This window comes from Cucurbita maxima, unplaced genomic scaffold (assembly GCF_002738345.1).
Source record: "Cucurbita maxima cultivar Rimu unplaced genomic scaffold, Cmax_1.0 Cma_Scf00019, whole genome shotgun sequence".
NCBI classification, from domain to species: Eukaryota; Viridiplantae; Streptophyta; class Magnoliopsida; order Cucurbitales; family Cucurbitaceae; genus Cucurbita; species Cucurbita maxima.
In genome coordinates, this window is record NW_019272035.1 from 1634121 (window position 1) to 1653781 (window position 19661).

General features: G+C 37.9%; 3 protein-coding genes and 1 pseudogene across 4 annotated transcripts; 3 read left to right on the forward strand and 1 right to left on the reverse strand.

Moving 5' to 3' along the window:
* The first annotated feature begins 160 nt into the window (after positions 1–160).
* Positions 161–4261, forward strand: LOC111493596 (mevalonate kinase-like). The gene is made up of 5 exons (XM_023143349.1): positions 161–381; positions 1694–1934; positions 2018–2268; positions 3008–3421; positions 4004–4261. The coding sequence occupies exons 1-5, from the start codon at positions 249–251 to the stop codon at positions 4120–4122; spliced, it is 1158 nt and encodes a 385-aa protein (XP_022999117.1). The 5' UTR covers positions 161–248; the 3' UTR covers positions 4123–4261.
* A 2842-nt stretch (positions 4262–7103) lies between these two features.
* LOC111493609 (uncharacterized GPI-anchored protein At3g06035-like) lies at positions 7104–9035 on the forward strand. Its single transcript, XM_023143367.1, has 2 exons — positions 7104–7229; positions 8416–9035. The coding sequence occupies exons 1-2, from the start codon at positions 7148–7150 to the stop codon at positions 8925–8927; spliced, it is 594 nt and encodes a 197-aa protein (XP_022999135.1). The 5' UTR covers positions 7104–7147; the 3' UTR covers positions 8928–9035.
* A 635-nt stretch (positions 9036–9670) lies between these two features.
* LOC111493591 lies at positions 9671–15627 on the forward strand. Of its 2 annotated transcripts, XR_002720031.1 has the most exons (11): positions 9671–10502; positions 11059–11367; positions 11459–11764; positions 11854–11919; positions 12242–12730; positions 12815–12883; positions 13152–13313; positions 13732–13948; positions 14035–14361; positions 14859–15363; positions 15461–15627. XR_002720031.1 is itself a non-coding variant. In XM_023143343.1 (10 exons), the coding sequence occupies exons 1-10, from the start codon at positions 9831–9833 to the stop codon at positions 14969–14971; spliced, it is 2730 nt and encodes a 909-aa protein (XP_022999111.1). In that variant the 5' UTR covers positions 9671–9830; the 3' UTR covers positions 14972–15457. The 2 variants fall into 2 exon arrangements, 1 of the variants encoding a protein (XP_022999111.1); XM_023143343.1 differs by lacking the exon at positions 15461–15627 and having other exon boundaries at positions 14859–15457.
* On the reverse strand, positions 15578–19648 carry LOC111493601 (annotated as a pseudogene).
* Between the last annotated feature and the right edge of the window lie 13 nt (positions 19649–19661).

Sequence of the window (19661 nt, forward strand, 5' to 3'; positions counted from 1 at the left end):
TAAAACATTAAAACTCACGTTGTGAAAACTACCAATTTCTTGGGAAACAAACAAGGAAGCAGTATTTTGGCATTTTGTGGAAGCTGGTGTTGGGCTAGAAAGTCACGTGAAACACGAGGAATAAACAAAGCCTTTTGGTTTCAATGATTAACGAATCAGCGCCAACGATTTGTTTCGTTCGCTATGGTGGACAGTGCAGAGGCACCCCAGAAAGGCTAGAAGCTTTTGGCGAACTTCATTAGAAAAGAATGGAAGTTAAAGCCAGAGCTCCTGGGAAAATCATACTCGCCGGTGAACACGCCGTCGTCCATGGTTCCACCGCCGTCGCTGCTTCCGTCAATCTCTACACTACAGCTTCAGTTCGATTGCCAAGTTCTTCAGGTGCTCATTCTATCTCTCTCACTCTCATTTGAGGTTGACTTTTATTTGGGTGTTTGGAACTGAAGCGTATGATTTGGAAGGTGAGTTTGAAGATTATTAGTTTCCTTCATGTGCCTGTTCTAATTGCTTGATTCCCATTTGAATTTTGATGATATTTCTATGTCATTCTTATGGGTTATTAACGCTTCCTTTTGTAGATATTACATCTCGTTTAGGTATCATATTTGACCCTCTGATATGATATTTAGTCTTCCATTAAGGTTTGCTATAGGTACCGTATTTGATCCTTGTATGATATTCAACCTTCCATTACGATTTATCATAGGTATCATATTTGACCCTTGTATGATATTTAGTCTTCGATTACGATTTATCATAGGTATCATATTTGACCTTGTATGATATTTAGCCTTCCATTTTGGTTTACCATAGGCATCATATTTGACATTACGGTTTACCATAAGTATCATATTTGATCTTGTATGATATTTCACCCTCCATTACGGTTTACCTTATCATATTTGACCCACTGTATGATATTTAGTCTTCTATTTACCATAGGTATCATATTTGACTATTTATGATATTTAGCCTTCCATTATGGTTTATCATATGCATCATATTTGACCCTTCATGATATTTAGCATTCCATTACGGTTTACTATCGGCATCATATTTGAACCTTTATGATATTCAGCCTTCCATTATGGTTTATCATAGGTATCATATTTAGCCTTATATTATGGTTTATTATAAGCATCATATTTGATCCTTTATGATATTCAGCCTTCCATTACGCTTTACCATAGGTATCATATTTGACCCTTGTATCATATTTAGCCTTCCATTACGGTTTACCATAAGTATCATATTTGACCCTTGTATCATATTTAGCCTTCCATTACGGTTTACCATATGTATCATATTTAGCCTTCCATTACGGTTTACCATATGTATCATATTCGACCTTGTATGATATTTAGCCTTCAATTACAGTTTACCATCTGTATCATATTTGACCCATTTTTTATATTTAGTCTTCCATTACAGTTTACCATAGGTATCGCATTTGACCCTTGTATGATATTTATTCTTCCATTACGGTTTACCATAAGTATCGTAAAAAACAAACATCTTGTATCCATTTATTGTTCTTTCCCTTTCCTTTGTAACTTATTTGATTCTGTAAATGATTATAAACAGAGAACTTTCACCACCATTTAGGTACGGTGATTTTAGCAAATATTCTCACCCTCGAATCTTTACCCGCACTTTTCCTCACTTTTCCTCGTCAAATTACATTTCTTATCAGACAAGGATGATATAGTGAAACTCCAACTGAAGGACCTAGCACTTGAGTTTGCATGGCCAGTTAGTAGAATCAAGGAGGCTTTGGGTGGATTCGTTGGTCCTATCTCGACACCCACATCATGCCCTGCTGAGTGCTTGAAAACAATTGCATCTCTTGTTGAGTATCAAAACATTCCGGAGGCGAAAATTAAGCTTGCCTCTGGAGTGTCAGCATTCCTTTGGCTCTATTCTTCCATTCTAAGGTTTGTATTTCATTCATGAAAGGTTTGAAAGATTTTAACCTGTTCATCCTCCATTTCACTTTTTCTGCTCTCTTGTCTTTCAGATTTGTGCCTGTTGATGTAGCCATCACGTCTGAGCTTCCTCTTGGATCAGGCTTGGGCTCATCTGCTGCATTTTGTGTTGCCATTTCAGCTGCTCTGCTTGCTTTATCAGGCTCTGTGAATGTCGATCAGGGGCACTGTGGATGGATGGTATGTGAAGATGAACTAGTTTTGTTGAACAAGTGGGCCTTTGAGGGTGAAAAGATAATCCATGGAAAACCTTCTGGAATTGACAATACTGTGAGCACATATGGTATGCAAAATCCATTTTCTTCTTACCATAATCCTATCAGTATTAGCATCTGAGATCCCACATCGGTTGGAGAGGGGAACTAAACATTCCTTGTAAGGGTGTAGAAACCTCTCACTAGTGGACACATCTTAAAATCGTGAGGCTGATGGCGAAATGTAACGGGTCAAAGTGGACAATATTTGCCAACGGTGGGTTTGGGCTGTTACAAATGGTATAATAGCCCGACACTGAACGGTGTGCCAGCGAGAACGCTGGACTGTCAAGAGGGGTGGATTGTGGGATCCCAATCGGTTGGAGAGGGGAACAAACCATTTATAAGGGTGTGAAAACTTCTCCCTAGCAAACGCGTTTTAAAACTGTGAGGTTGACAGCGATACGTAACAGGTGAAAACAAACAATATCTGCCAGCAGTAAGCTTGGACTATTACAAATGGTATCAGAGCCAGACACCAGGCAGTGTGCCAGCGAGGATGCTGGACCCCTAAAGGGAGTGGATTGTGAGATCCCACATCGGTTGGAGAGCGGAATGAAGCATTCCTTATAAGGGTGTGGTAACCTCTCTCTAGTAGATGCGTTTTAAACCCGTGAGGCTGATGGCGATACGTAACGGGTCAAAGCAGACAATATCTATTAACGGTGGGGTTGAGCTATTACATTAACATAAATTTGAACTCAGTTTCAAACCTCAATTCGTATCGATGTTCTTGTCTATCTCATACAAGAAAATCCCATGTATCAGGCAGCATGATCAAGTTCAGGTCAGGCAGTTTGGATCTCATTAAATCCAATATGCCATTGAAAATGCTTGTTACAAACACAAAGGTTGGAAGAAACACAAAGGCTTTAGTGGCTGGTGTTTCAGAAAGGGCCATCAGACATCCTGATGCAATGATCTCTGTGTTCAACGCTGTCGATTCTATCAGCAAGGAGTTATCAATCCTTCTTCAGTCATCAGCTCATGACGACATGTCCCTAACTGAGAAGGAAGAACAGTTAGCAGAGTTGACGGAAATGAATCAAGGCTTACTTCAGTGTATGGGGGTAAGCCATGGTTCTATCGAAACCGTCCTCCGAACAACGTCAAAATACGAGCTAGTTTCCAAATTGACAGGAGCTGGAGGTGGAGGCTGTGTTCTTACGCTGTTGCCTAACTGTATCCTTTTTCTGTCATGGAATCTTATGCCTTTGACTCTTCATATGCTCTTACTTCTATCGTTCATTGCTTCGTAGTTAATCCATATTTTCCCTTTCTATCTAACAACATTGCCATGATACCCTTAATTAATGGAACTTAGTCGAAAAATGTTCTGGTAAGATCCTACATTTGGGGATCGTTGAGCCTCAAAGGGGAGTGGATTGTGAGATCTTATATCGATTGGAGAGAAGAATGAAGCATTCTTTAGAAGAGTGTTGAAATCTCTCCTTAGAAGACACACTTTGAAACCCCGAAAGAAAAAATTCAAAAAATATAATATCTATTAACGGTGGGCTTGGATTGTTTTAGTTCTTGCTCTATCATTAGCTCAGATAGCCGTCGTTTTTGGCATTTATGTCACCTTTTAATGACTCCCTTAAGAATTTACCTAGTCAAAGTAATGGGAAGGGAGGAGAAGTTTCTAAATATTATCAGTTTTCTAACTGATACGTTTTCTTTAGATGCAATGATAAGTAATTTATCTTATTGCAATCACAACCAGCATATTCTTTTATGTATTTTCTTAACTATGTGGAACAGTGCTTTCAGGAACCATTGTTGATGAAGTAATTGCAGAGCTTGAGTCATGTGGATTTGAATGCTTCATTGCTGGGATTGGAGGAAAAGGGGCCGAGATTTCGTTCAATGATTTAGCTTGAAAAATTTTCAAGCGATTCTTTGAATGAAACAAACTCTTTTCCTTTTATTTCTTTCCTTTCACGAAGTCTAATAAGCTCTCGTTACTTCAGACATGTCACTTGAAAAAGATTTCTTAAAATCATGGTTCACTTTTCAATAGACGTATTGAGTTGGTCTCGCTTTGATATTCACACACCTTAACGGTATATTTATCAATTGCGAGAAATAGCCGACGTGCAAAATAGAGAAAAGCAGTGCACATTAGTATGGTACTTATCCCTAATGAATTTAGTCTTTTAGTAAATGATCAACTCGATGATTAGCCCATCTTCGCTCGATTTCGTCAAGCACAATTTTACTCATAGAAGATGAAATACATAAATGTCAACTAAAGTTAGCCTACTCTAATTACTTTATAGTGTGATTCAAACTGAATTTCATATGATAGGCAACCTATTTGAATGACTGGAAAATTATCATGATGTATAATGATTTTGAAGGGTGCAAATATAATCCATATTATTTAAGGCCTGTTTAGAAGTAGAGGTAGTAAAGGTTTAGAAAGATCTTTCTGAGTTCTAATGGGTTAGAATGGATTGAGAGAAAATTTTAGACCAACTTTGTAAAGGATGAATACAACTCCAGAGTTGTCAATTCAGCATCCTAAATTCCATTTACTCCATCAGGAATGGATGTATAAAGTTAAACAGGAACCTAATACCCTCCATGAATAAAGCAAATATTGCTACAACAAACAAATTATAAAGCTATCAAAATGGGAGAAGAACCAAAAAAGATAAGTACCTTATATACCGGTTATTTCTGCTCAACTCTCCCTTGTCCAAACAAACCTGTTGCCTGCTCCTTGACCTTGCAGCAGAATCATGGCCTTGGCCTCCCAGAAACTTGGCTTCTTCCTCTGCAGCCTTGTCCATGTCTTGCTGCTATTGGCAGGCTTAGTGCATTGTGATGGTTCTCTCTCTCCTCTAGTCCCACAGCACTATACACACAAACACAAGAGTTTCATACCTCGTAACCGGGTTCGGTTAGAAATCACGACTCTCCATAATAGTATGACATTGTTTATTTTGAGTATAAACTTTCATAGTTTTGCTTCTACTTTCGCCGACCAAAAAGCTTCATATAATTGGAGATAGTATTCTTTACCTTATAAACCAATGATTTTCTCCTTTTAGTGGGACTACTTCTCTTCATAGTCATCCAATCATCCATCGTGATCCTCCAATCCTCAAACAGTTCCATAGTTCCCATATCATTTTCTCAATGCTGCCTCATAAAAGCTTACACCCAATTATATCCATCATTTTGCATTGAAGGAAGCGCTTTTCAAAGCCATGAACGGGTACAGAGAGTTAAGTAAACTTCCCTCCATGAAGAGGAACTCCAAAGCAGACTGCCTCGTCATGCAAATAGCTTGGGATTTCGATGACCAGTCGGCCATCATCAGCAAGTTCATCGGCGGCTCCACCATCTCTCCAAGCAACCTCACCCAACTACCCAGTTTCTCCGACTACCTATCGCAGTGTAAGATCGAGCTCAACAACACGAAAAAGGGTCTGATCTTGCCCCTCTACATCCCCCGCTTGGTGTTCAATCTTGTTCTCGATGGATGTACAGGTTCCCAAATGACCATGTACTTAAGCAAACCTGAATTCACGTCGGTGGGAATTGGGTATTATCAACAATGGGCAGTGATCGCTTTGGGCACCGATTCGCCCCTCGGAAGCTTTAGTTCTGCCGTGAATTTGTCTGATCTGGGCCTTAGATATTTTTACTTCGTGTCATCCTTGTTGGTAGGGTTGTTTCTTCTCTCTGGTTGAGACCGTTGTGTGCTGGTTTCCATCTGAAACGACATGTCGGCATGGTTAGGAAAATTTGAAGGCGTGGTTGCACAATAATTGATTTCTTTTATTTTTATTATCAATTTATTGGCTTATGGAATTATGAAAATGTCCCATGCTTATCACTTTTTATTTTTCATTTATTTTTTGGATAAGAAAAGCATGCTTTATGGATGCGTATGTTTGGCTAGAGTTTAGAAAGATTTTAATTGTTTTCTAAGAGTTACAGTAATATTTATAATTGAAATAAATGACACTATGTTATATTAAAAGTTAAAAGTGTTCGTAAAATCTAATTACCAAAAATTAAATAATTTAAAGAGTTGATATATTAAAAAGTCATGAAACATAGTACCTAAGTAAAGTTGATATATATAGAAATTGATACTATTTAAAAATGTAGTTTACTGATTAATTAATACACCTATTTTAATTTCTTTTCAAGTAGGAAATTCAAACTTCATTTTCACTTTTAAATACAAAAGAATCTTCAATTTTGATATCTAATTAACTCATCTTCAAATAAATATCTAACTACTCATCCTGACTTGGATTTGTTTTTTGTTTTGTTTTTGGTATTTGGGGTTAACTTTTAATAAATTAAGTTATTGAAAAGCTAACACAAATGATTAAAATTGGACATTAGTGAATACTCAAAATAAATGTATAAGATATTATTGTGTATAGACCAAAAAGAAACTAAATTCAATATCAAAATAAAAATGCTACATTTTGAAAGTTAAGTGCAAGTAAACCTAAATAATACTCAAAATCTAAAATCTAAAGCTTAAGATCAAAGAAAAATCGTGTAATATTTTGAAATCTAACGTCAAACAGAGACCACACTCAAAATCTAAGAATATAACATGAAACAATACTCAAAATCTAAAGATAGATACTTTGATCCTATTTGACCTTGTTAAGGATTGGATAAGTGTTGAATACAAAAGCAAAAGAGAGGGGGAAGGAGGTGCGAAATTTGGGATGGAGATGCATGGGAAGAGGGGCAGGTGGAAGAGGTTGGAAGAAGAAACGTGTCTCTTTAGGCTGTCAAAATTGCTCTTCCAAAGGGGCACCTGGAATGGCCACAACAAAACACCAACCCTATCTACACTCTCTTTTCTTTTATAAATAATAGTAATTCCCCACACCCTCCAACTCTTCATTCATCCACTTCAACATAATGTCTTCTCTTTCTTCCTTTTCTATCTTTGGCGTTTTCGCCATTGCCTTCCTCTTCTTCTCCTCTCCTGTTCTCTCCAAAGGTAATCTCTCTCTCTCTCTCTCTCTCTCTGCTTCTTCTTTCCAGTTGTTTCTGTGCTTTGCATGTATATTTGGAACAACATACCTCTACCGTGAAATCTAATTCAAAGAACAGGGGACCAAAATTGGTACTTTTACCTAAATATTTTTCCCTCGTAATCTTTGGGTTGTTCTTTACCCCACCCATATACATGTTTAATGGGTGGGAAAGGACACATCCGAGGGTAAGTCTATGGATGAGTATGATCTCAAAATCAATGGGTAGAATCTCTTCACTTCTTTAAATCTTTTTAACATAAAACAACCCCCACTTGAGCTATTTGGTTCCTTTTTTATTCGATTGAAGATAAGAGGACAGTTCAAATTTAAAGCGGCTATGTGGTATCAATTATCCTTCCAACATCGATATCGATAGTTGAATCCCAACTCCTAAGCTAGCGTTCCAGGAGAATCAGCCTCTGATTCAACACCTAAGCTAGCGTTCTAGGAGAATCAGCTTCATTTGAGAGAAAAATTGAAGGCAGATATGACTAAAATATGTATATTAAGAACTAAATTGAAAAGAAAAAAGAAACAAAATCTTAATGTAGGAAGAAATATTAGAATATTACACAACAACCAGGAGGTGGATTTGAACCTCTAAAAAAAAACACCATACCTAGGAGGTGGATTTGAACTTGAAAGATTTCTTAGTTTAGGAAGATTTCTTAGAATATTACAACATACCAGGAGGTGGATTTGATCTTGAAAAAAAAAAGACGAGAATAGGATTTTTGTGGTATATTATCGAATAGCTTTGTGTAACCCAAATTTCTAAGCAGTACAGTTTAACTAACAGATTGTTGTAAATTTGTCTGAACATTGTAGAAACGTGCCTAGATAATTGTTTCCTTTTTTAATTTTAAATCATATCTGATTTAAAGAAACTGTTTTCTTCAAATCTGATCATGACTAGAGTTGAATTATGCATATAATTAGCATTTTATTCCAAGGAATTCCCATACTTCACATGCCTTGCCTCGTTCTTTTGCACTTTTTATTTATTTATTTATTTTAATTTTTGTTAATTCTTACCTCAAGTAAATTATTATCACCAATTTTAAAGAGATTGAACTAATTAGACAAATAAGAAATCGAAGCACCTTATTAGTTGTGTAAAAAAGAAAAATACCAATCACCTGATTGCAGATGAAGAAGACAACCTTCTCCAAGGCCTAAACAGCTACCGACAAGCACAGAACCTCCCACCGCTCGCAAAGAACGCAAAAGCCGATTGTATTGCTGACGAGATCGCGGACGACAACAAAGACCAACCCTGCGCTGTCACCACCGCCAAATCAAACGTGGTGCCAAGCCGCCCGTCGCAGATAACGAAGTTTATGGATTACGCCGAGAAATGCAAGGTGGACATCAACACCACCACGGACGCCATCGTGATGCCAGTATGCGTGCCGAAGCTGGTCCAGACTCTTCTTCTCGCGAACTACACGCACTCGCAGTACGCAAAATATTTGAACGATTCGAGGTTCGTCGGCGCCGGTGTCGGCTCGGAGGACGACTGGATGGTGGTGGTTCTGACGACCGGAGCATCCGGCGGGAGCTTTGAAGGATCAGGAACGGGGTCGTTGGTGGCTTCGGTTTGGGGATGCGTGGCGTTGGCTCTGTTAGGTCTTATGATTGGGGATTTTGAGAGATTGTAGAAAAGGAGTTTGGATTTTGGCGCCAAAGTTTGTAGTTTCGTTTGCTTTTATAGGTTGGAATGTGTATGAACGACGTCGTATCATATCATTTTATGATGGTTCAGCGCTTATAGGACCATATACATGTGTGTAGGTTTTATCCTTTCTTTTTTAGTATTCATTATTTTTTTGAACACCAAATTTTAAAAGGAAATAACCTAATAGGACGAACACGCTCGGGCCGATTGAACTAGTTTTTAGCTAATTCCTCTCGTAGATCCTCATATTGTGAGAGGAATGAAACATTCCTTATAAACATTCTTAAAATGTGAGGGGAACAAAACATTCTTTTCTTATAAAGGGCTGAAAAAGATGATACGGATCAAAGCGGATAATATTTACTAGTAACAAAGTTGGGTTATTATATCTTTGGGAGTAGGATGCTCGAGTTGTTTATATAATTTAATAATTCGACCCAAAAAAATTGATTTTTTTTTTTGCTACAATTCAATTTTACCTTATTTTTAAAAATTAAAACATTTAACGTTATACGTAAAATAATTAAAAATTTGTATAAATTCTAAATTATTATATGGTAAAATTTATCAACTTTTTTTTATAGAGTTAATAGTTATTTTATAGACCAAAATATTATTATTATTATTAAATAATAAAATAATATATATTTTTGTTTTTTTTTTAAGAATATCCTATAAAATGGAGCGACTAATAGGAGAAAAAAAATTATAATTTAATATAATGAGTCCAAATAACAGAGACCAGTTGGATACACTCTGTATATTCCGGCTAAGATGCGCGGCGCGCGCATTTGCAGGGCATCAAAGCCTTGAATCTCAATTCTACCGACGCCGACGGTGAGAACCGGCCGCAGAGGAGAACACAGGGATAGAGAGACTCTTCGCTATGGTGGAGGATGACGACGATTGGGGGGATTTCGTCGACCATTCCTCTCAGATCGGCGATGGTTTCGATCTCTCCGGTGGACTCTCCTGTGCCCGGGCTTCTCCCAATTCAAACACCTCCTCCGACATGTCCCCGAAGATTCAGTGGGCGACGTCTCAGGGGGCTATTCCGCTTTCCATTTTTGGGGAGGAGGAAGAGGAGGAGGAGGAGTTTGGATCCGGTGTAGTTGGTTCTAGTGTTGGGTTTGGAGGAATTTCGTCTGTTGGGAAAGAGAGTGGTTTGGCGAAGAAGGGAGGGGGTTTGGGTGTTGGGGTTCGGATTGATGATTTGATGGCGAATTTGTATAGTCCAAATCAGCAGATCAAAGCGGGAAGTCCATTGAAATCGAACATGGAACTCGATTCTTTGAACTTCAATACTTCGTTGGATTTTAAATCTAGTGACTCCGATTTGAATGTCAATGGGGTACATTCTTATGCTAGCCAGACCAATTTTGAAAGCGATATTAGAGGTTTTGAAGCTGATGGAGTGAAGCCTAATGGGTTCCATTCTTACTTGACAAACGTCGGTGAGAGCAATGAGGATGATAGTGAGGAGGTGGCCGATTTTGATGGCTGGGAATTTAAGGCTGCAGAGTCAGCTACGCCAACGGGTGATGCTCAGAAAGCAAAGGTAAATTTACTATCGATGTTTTAAGGCTTTTGTCCTTGGCTTGTTAACGAACAGGGGAAGTTGAAATTAGACTCCATAAATTGGTTTCGTTTTCAAATTTCTTAGAGTTCCAATATATTAGAAGTAGAAGCTAGTAAAACAACTTTAAAAAATTAGATGGGAATTCAGAGTTTTGTTGTTGTTCATTTTATTAATTTCAAAATAACAGTAGGAGCTACTCATTTTCATAACCATACCAGGAAGAACTGGTTTTTGAACTATTTCATTTGAAGATAGAGCCTCCAATGCAAATTGAAGGTGCAATTCGGGCGGGTATTATTGTTTTATTTACTTCACAATTACCAACTCTTTACTGTTTAAGGTTACTGGAACATGCTGAGAAATTTATAGATTTCTGTTAACTACTAGCTATTCTCGATTTGTGCATTACTTCCAACTTATACTGGAGATTCCTAGTGTTGTGCTTGATTGGTTATTCGAGCCTTTTAAATAATGTGTATGAACTTCTATGCGTACAAGAGATGATACTTTAAGATTGACATTCTATAATCTGAAGGTTGACACAACAAGAGAAGAAGCATTTGATGGAGTAGCACAGGCATTTGAGTTTGCAATCAATGGACATAGCCATGGAGATTTAATTGTAAAATCAAATGGAGCTGTTAACAACAGAGATGAATGGGATGTCGGTTTTAATCTTGATGCAAGCCCTGTGGCCCAACATGGTGTCGGATCAAACTCTCAAAATGGTCAGAATGATCTAGATTATGGCTTAAATCCTTCTCCTATTGATCGGAATGCCAATAGTGATGGACCTGTTTGGGATTTCAAGGATGCTTTTTCTGATGCATCAGACTATAAGTTGGTGAGTTGGTATGAATTTTTTTAGCATTATATTGAGAAGGTTAAGATATTTAATAAGTTGGATCATGCTAAAACTTTTATTTTCATTGTAGGAAGAGTTGAAGCCTGTCATCATTCCTCCTAATGGTGTAGAGGTGCTTGTTCCGAATGGTAGTGTCGATCTTTCTTTGTTCGCTCCTGGGATTTCTGACAAATCTAATGAACAACAAAAATTTGACTTAAGTTTCAACCTGAATTGGGGGAAAGAAGACAATAATCTTTTGAATGGAAATCAGGATGGCAACTTCCATGATACTGGGAGAGATTTAAACAATTCTCTAGCTAATGAGAATGATGATTTCAGTGAGAATATTTGGGATTTCAAGTCTGCACTTTCAGATTCTGGATCAAACAAGAAGGTTTTTTTTTAAGTCTGTCATATTCATGATATTTAAGTTCCATTTTCTCTGTATTTGAAATTGATGTTCCACATCTTATTTGGCTGTAGGGAGAGCCAGTTGAATCTGTGGCTGGTCTTGAAGCACCTGCTTTTGATTTTAGCTATAGTAGTCAGGTGGTTGCTCATATCTCCTGATGTATGATAAATTTTTATGGAGTTGCTTCAATTTTATCCTATGTGTTCTAGATGGCAAAGTTTCCAATAATTTGAAATTCATACGGGTCGATTCCCCAAACCTTATAATTGTAAATACTATGAATATGGATTATCTAACTATTTTTGTTCTAGTTTTGTGCACCTGACCTTCTGTGCATGTTGTACTGCATATTCTACTTTATATCTTGTCAACCTTGAACTTTCCGTGCTTCTTTTGTTTCTATAGAAATATTGTGCTTTGGGTTGTAATGATTGCTTCTTTCAAATTTTTTTCTTTCAGAGGAATTCAGAGTTATTGTCCAGTCATCGGAAGGCCTTGCCCTTGTCAATTCTTGAAGATGAAGAGCTGGAAACTGCGGATGATTTTACAATGAATCAAGATGCTTCTACCTTTATATCTGTCACCAGTGAAGGACGTAATAACAAGAATCCTGGTTCTAATGTATCTATCAATGACATGATATCAAGTCTATATAATCAAGCTGAGAAAAATGGTTCCATCAATTATTCCCCTGAAGAAAATGAAAATGGAATAAATTTATCATCAAGGATGTCACATTCCGATTTAGGCAATGATGATGATGATTCCTGGGAATTCAAGAATGCGTCACCGAATGTTGACGTGACCGATCAAACTTACGTTACCATTCTTGGAGATTTACCCACGCCGTCATCTACTAAGCTACAGTTTGATTGTTACATGGATTTTTATCACAAGTTAAATCTTGTTTTGAACCATGTTGTTCACGGCCTTCTTGGGAATTTAGAGGTCGGTAATCTTATGAATATGTCCTTCCACGATATGTGTTATTAACGTTGTTTAATTTTTTTTTTTAATTTTCTTCCTTGATAGAATGCCCAAAGTAATACCTCTCTTTCTGGTGAAAATGCAAAATTAAGAGCCATTTGTGAAGAAATTCAGGTTTGTAACCATGCTTGCTTCTTTCTTACTGGCTTTTCTTTTATTATCATCTATTCAATTTTAAGCCGTGATGTATACTTTCTTTGATTGTTTGTGTAAACACTAAACACTATTGTTAAAACTTGTTGTTTACCTTATGTATATGCATCTCTTTTCATAATCATTATGAAACACAATTGCTATGAGATGACAATCCATGTCTTTCATATGGAATGTGTGGTATTTTTCCGTGAACTCCTGAACATAATTTTCTTATTTCTTCCTTCAGAATTTCAGTGCCGAACTGTCCCAAGAGAATTTCACGACTGATAACTTCTCATCAGATGTTTTCCTTCCAAAAAATGCTTTCAGTGAAATCTTTGAAATGTTGCGGGATCCAAGGTTTCAGATTTTTGATGAAGAATTCCAGTTGTCGGAAAGGTTACCATTGGTAAGACTATCTTGCATTAGGATGATACATATTTCTTTTTGACGGAAACAAACGCCAATTATTATCTTTTAGAAATTTGAATTTCCTAGTGTTTACGTTCCAGAATCACTCGCCATTTCCTAACTGTTGAATGCACAAACCCAAATTTTTGTTTAATTCCTTCTGTTTCAAGCATGAATGCCTTTTTTAATTACAAATGATTTAGGAAAGTCTTGATTGATGCAGTGAATAAGGGTGTTCTACTCTGGTATATTTTATAGAGTTTTGAATTTTATGGAATATTTTTTGTATTTTTTAAGCACGTCTAAATTACACTCTTCTGCACTACAGTAATTCTTTTGGCTTCACAAGCTAACTGTTCGAATATTTTTTGTCCTTGGTTATGGATATTACTTGATATTACTTGTTCTATTGATAGGCAGAATATGATTTGACATCAGCTGTTGAGCTCTTGAAACACGCTGTGTCAACTCTGAAGATTCTCAAACTTGTGTCAGTGGAGAAGCAATCTAATTATGTTTCCATATGGAACAAAATGATGTTTATTTGCTTTCAAGAACTAAAACATGGTGCTTTGATTTGGAACGAATCCATACAGAGGAATGTTGAAAGTTACATATTATCTGAACCTCAAGGTAGTACTGACTGCATCATTTAGCTCTATGGATAATATTGCAAGTTGCAAGTTAGCTGACCAGTTCTTAATCTGTCATTGTTTCAGGAAAACGGTATATCTGCGCTCTTGGAGAGATTTATAGGGTAGTTCAAGTGCTTAGAGCCTCAGTTACACTTTACAAGCCATGGATACTGTTGGGTCAGGTTGATCCCAGTGGCTTGATTTCTCTTCTAAATGAGTGCTCCAATATTTGGACGAGTTCAGGACTCGTTGAGGCTCTCTGCAAGATTGATGGTCCTATTGATTGCAAGGCATTATTGGATTCCATCAATTTTATTCAGAATCTTGATGAATGGGGTCTGAGAAAGCATGTTCTCTTCGGACAACAGCCTACTTGTAATCTATCACTCATAAATGCTGAATCAATTCCAGGTATCCACGATTCCATTATACTCTCTTTTTTCGAACTTGGAAATCGAACTTTAATAGAACCAAAGATTACAAAAGAAGGGGAGATGAGTTATCAACCCACCCACTGATGAATGAGCCTACAGAGAACCTACTCCAATGTGCTTGAATATATATAGAAATAGAAATGAAAAGAAAAAATGGACAATTATAAACGAAATGCAAGAGAATATACCAAAAGATCCCCAAAGAGCTAACAAGATTCCAAATTTCCACGTTACAATTGAGACCTCTAGATTTCCGTTGATATCGACACCTTGATTCCACCTTAGTGTTGTGCATGAACTCAAAATTTACTTAGCACTAGATTTTATGGATCTGCTGGGATTTCAGAAAGAAAAAAATAAAAAATAAAAAAATAGAATTCTGTCGATCTAATACTATTCCCATATCTATCTTTATGCCCTATGTAAAAATCATTTTTACAGTTCCATCTTCCTGATATTTTGATTTGGCATTAGGCTTGCATTTGGTGGTCTGGGATGGGGAGAGCTACTTTTTGAAGCTTGCAAACTTGTGGGCAAATCTAATAGACCGTGATCCTCCATTCATTCAGCACCCGAATAATAGGTGATAAGAGGGTTGAGTTGATTTGTATGATAGTCTGGATGATGTGGCTGTTGCTATTTTCTCCAAACAAGGTTTCGTCAGCTTCCGTCCCAGATGCTCGTCCGTGTCGATGTTTAATAGGAAACACTAGATAATTTCACTTCTTGAGATGAAAGTAAGAAAGGAGAACACTTTCTGGGTTTTCAAGATCCAAATAAATCCATCTGGGTCCCTTGGGAACCATTCTTTAGAAGAGCCGGTACATAGCAATTGAAGATGTTTCATATTTGTATCATATTGTGCCCAGAACTGGATGGATTCAGACCACTGCATAGATAGATAGAAATTTCCTTTTATTCCTTCTGGTTCTTGTTTAGATGTTATATTTCTAGTTCAAAATCCCAGAATCAGAGTGAGGTTTGTACACTGTATATATAGGGTTTTTCCAGAACCGTTTGTGGTATTTTTAGTTTGTGAAGGTAATTGATTCCATTTTTTCCCATTGTTTTAACAGTTTGCACCAAGATATTGTCTTACTGCTGCAACGCCTCAGTTGAATGGGTATGCTCTGAAAATCTTCCATGTGTAGTGTAGCATTTCATTACTAAACATTTTAGTCGATTAACAACTCTTGCACATGATCAAGTCTATTAATAAGAGCTTGATTGTTGATTGTTGAAATGGTAGGGTTACAAACTATGTTACAATGAGTAATTGAGTACAAAATTCATGGCATTACCTATGGTCATGCTATTATTGAACAGAACCCTCTAACAAAAGATCCTGCATTTCAACCTAAAATATGGAACTCTCCGCAGAGGATATATTAATTTCTTCTGGTAAAGACCAACAAGATTGCATTGTTTCCATGTTATTGCTTCTTCTCCTTCTTATTCACAGGTTTTTGGCCTTTATTGACACCTTCAGCTACTCTTTAGTCTAGGCTTAGTAAGAAATAGATACCTTCTGGTTGCAAGTATTAAAACCCATGTACTTGAAGTGATCTTCTCTTTTATCATCAAAAGCAGAGCTGAACTAAGTACCGTTTTCAAGATCTGTGCTTGCAATCCCTTGAAAAATCCTAGTATCCCTTCTTTTCTCCATATAGAATGGACAATACCCGGAACTGTTCGGCGGACGTTTGGACGATGTTCTTTCGTTTCGTTGTCGTGTGCAGCTTGGATCATCACCTTACACCTGCGTGCGGAGAAAAATCTTTAGCGTTTCAACATGCCAGTGTGAGAAGGATAAGGATGTGAAAGAAATATAGTGCACCTGATTGCAGGATATGTCAAAACGGTGGCAATGCTTTTTGAAATTGCACCTATTACAAGAGCTGTAAAAGCAGAAAGGGCTACTGGAGATGAACCTTGTTCTGTTTTGTTCTGTTTTCCTCTGAGGATGTTCTGCTTGAGCTGATCAAATACTGTGTACTGAAGTAAAATCATAGTTGTTGTGTCAAATCCAGAGTGCAGCCACAAAAAGGAACGTTTAGAAGAAGATAAATTGGGATTGAACTGTAAGAGCCCAAACCCACCGCTAGCAGATATTGTCCTATTTGTGCTCCTTTCGGGTTTCTCCTTAAGGTTTTTAAAACGCGTCTGCTAGGGAGAGATTTTCTCACCCTTATAAAGAATGTTGTGTTTTCCTCCCCAATCGACGTGGGATCTCACAATCCACCCCCCTCCCCCCTTCGGAACCCAGCATTCTTACTGGCACACCGGCTTTTGTCCACTCCCTTTAGGGGCTCAACTTTCTCGCTGACACATCGTCCAGTGTCTGGCTCTGATACTAACTGTTGTCCAAGCCCCACTGCTAGCAGATATTGTCTTCTTTGGATTTCCCCTCGAGGTTTCTAAAACGTGTCTGTTAGGAAAAGATTTCCACACCCTTATAAAGAATATTTCGTTCTCCTCCTCAACTAATGTAGAATCTCACAGATATTGCAACTTAAATGATTTCAGGATTTCAGTCTCACTGGGTACAAACAAATGGATGACTGAAAAATTTAGCATGGTCAGGACAAGTACCTGAATGGCAGGGTTTGAAGTCATGCAGCAATGAAACTACAACTCCAAGACCATCAAATGCATCACTCCTACTGCCCTCTGTCAGGGTCTGGAAAAACCCTCTCGATTTTCCGAAGGCACTAGTCTGCATTCATGAGGAGGCTGTATCCAAGGGCTGCAACGGAAAACCAAGAACACAGTTTCTATTAAACCATTTTTTATGAGTTTCAGTTAAGCCATAGACTTCACAAAGAGGCTTGGAACATTATATACCAACAACGTTCATTGAACTTCGCAGCTCGAAATCGCACTCAATAATAAGCAAGCCGCTCTTTTAACGAGCAGGACAGACTGAAACGAGAAGCGGATGGACAAAAAGTAAAGTATTCTTTACTTTCTCTAGTTCTCTCTTCATCCATTCATTCTGAAAAAGTGCACGCTGAATTGAGAAACTATAACATATGAATGAATAAGAAGCCAAAACCTTATTCTGCTTTACAAGAACTAAGCCCAACCAGAACACCAAACATCACTGGTAAATGTCGGCACATCTCTTCATTCACAGCATTGTGGAAAATAATGTTTAAATCATCATAATTCATACTCACTCTTCTACGTAGCCAAAACAATGATATGCCAGCCTCAACAAACATCGTATAAGATGTCGAGAGATATGATTTTCTTTCCTCGTTTTGTGATTTTATCTCATTTTCAGGAATTGCAACATCAAAAGAACATGTCTTACGGAAACAAGAATCTACGATGAAGTTGGCAATTAAAGTTATAGTATCCCTTCTTCGAAGAACTCAAATTCAGGCCCTGCAAAAGCGGAAAGCTAAAGGTTTTGATATTTCAACCTGAGTTAAAATGGCATTGCAAGCTCCCGCAGCAGCAGCGAGTAAGAGGTTTGCTTTTGTTCCAATTGATTTAGCCCCAGTTTTTGCCAGATACAGTCTTTTGAAGTAGCTATACCCATGGAAGTACAAAAACTGAGAAACAAAAGATTGTAGATTCTTGGTTCCCAGTCCCTGGTACAGCGAAAGAACTTGATTTGATTTTATCGCTTCCCACAACACATCTGAAAGATATCTACACAAGCCAAACCCAATGGAATTAATAGAGATGCCAAAAAGAAAACAACATCCAACGTTTTTATGGCATTGAATTAGTTTTCTAGCAGAAAAGCAGCACCATTTTGAACCAGGAGGTCGTTGCAGTGATTATGTTGCGGTGTGTCAAGTGTTAATCAAAGGTACCAACTAGCAAGTTTTGTGTATTGATTCGTTCTTCCACAAGCATCACTTCATTGATGATCTAAAAGCCATGAACCCAGACAAGCCTTTTTCATCTGCACTTCAGTTCAATCATTTCATCTAACTCACCAAACGTGAGATCCTACTTCGGTTGGAGAGGGAAACGAAGTATTCCTTATAAGGGTGTGAAAACTTCTCCGTAGCCGATACATTTTAAAACTTTGAGGGGGAAGCGAAGAAGCCTGGAAGGGAAAACCAAAAGAGGACAATATCTACTCGTGATGGGTTTTGGCTGTTATAAGTGATATCAGAGCCCGACAATGAGCAATGTGCCTCCAAGGACGCTGGGTCCCTAACGGAGGTGGATTGTGAGATCCTACATCGGTTGAAAAGGGAAACGAAGTATTTAGGTGTGGAAACATTTTCTTAGCAAACGTGTTTTAAAACCTTGAGGGAAAGCCTAAAGAGAACAATATCTGCTAGTGGTAGACTTGAGCTGTTACACAAGATTCCTAGTAGCCTAGGCTAGCAAAATACATAACGGGGGATTTTCCAGATTCCAAGCAGCCTGAAATAGCCACAGATGCTTTCAAATTATCCCAAAATTCCCACAGCTCATCAACCAACCGATTCAGAAACGCTCAAATACTTTAGATCATTCGATTCGAACATAAAGAGAAGGAACAAGCCTTGCAACCTAAAATTCACTGAAACTACAACGCCTGAACAGTCATGAGATCAATGACGTGATAGATTTTCAATTATCTTAAGATCGGATTTGGGGGAAGCTCCAAATATATTTTAGGTACATTCATCCGAAACTAACTCAATTTACTATAAATTTTCCTTCAAAAACAGGGTAACAATAGCAGCAATGATAGCCCAGATCACGATTCGAAAGCAAAACGAGAAAGTTCCTCAAAACAAGGAAGAAACCGTCGAGATAACAGAGCCAGATCAAGAAAAACAAATACGAAGCTATGGGCAACCTGTATTTCTGTTGGCCATGGGCTTGAACCTCGGCTTGGTACTTGGACTTGCAGGTATCAAGCGGGTACAAGATGGTGGTGCTGACGAGCGAACCGATCGCACCGGAAGTAGCCTCCGAGAGCGATTCGAGATCAAAACTCATGGCTCTCTCTTTCTATGAATGAAATTTCAAGCAATTTGAAATGGGATTCTCTCGTTTGGGAGGGTAAGGCTTTAAATAGGCACAAGTACATGAAGAATACGGGGAATTGCGGAGTAATAGAATTTGGCGCGTAATACCAGTGACATATTTTGAAGAATAAGCGCCACCGTTCGGCTTGTCAGCCGTCGGATTATGTTCACGGCGACTGGATCGACGGAGAAGATTGATCCAATTCTTCGGCCCCATTGAGCCTTCGTTTCCGATTTGAAGAGAAACTCTCAGCTACCTTCTTTGGACACTAGTGGTCGCAAGCTGCACGTT

Coding starts and splice junctions, on each gene's coding strand:
- LOC111493591 (XM_023143343.1), top strand. CDS start 9,831: ATGGTGGAGGATGACGACGATTGGGGGGATTTCGTCGACCATTCCTCT. Junction 13,949..14,034: donor CATATTATCTGAACCTCAAG/GTAGTACTGACT, acceptor TCATTGTTTCAG/GAAAACGGTATATCTGCGCT. Junction 14,362..14,858: donor AAATGCTGAATCAATTCCAG/GTATCCACGATT, acceptor ATTTGGCATTAG/GCTTGCATTTGGTGGTCTGG.
- LOC111493609 (XM_023143367.1), top strand. CDS start 7,148: ATGTCTTCTCTTTCTTCCTTTTCTATCTTTGGCGTTTTCGCCATTGCC. Junction 7,230..8,415: donor CTCTCCTGTTCTCTCCAAAG/GTAATCTCTCTC, acceptor ACCTGATTGCAG/ATGAAGAAGACAACCTTCTC.
- LOC111493596 (XM_023143349.1), top strand. CDS start 249: ATGGAAGTTAAAGCCAGAGCTCCTGGGAAAATCATACTCGCCGGTGAA. Junction 1,935..2,017: donor CTCTATTCTTCCATTCTAAG/GTTTGTATTTCA, acceptor CTTGTCTTTCAG/ATTTGTGCCTGTTGATGTAG. Junction 3,422..4,003: donor TCTTACGCTGTTGCCTAACT/GTATCCTTTTTC, acceptor TATGTGGAACAG/TGCTTTCAGGAACCATTGTT.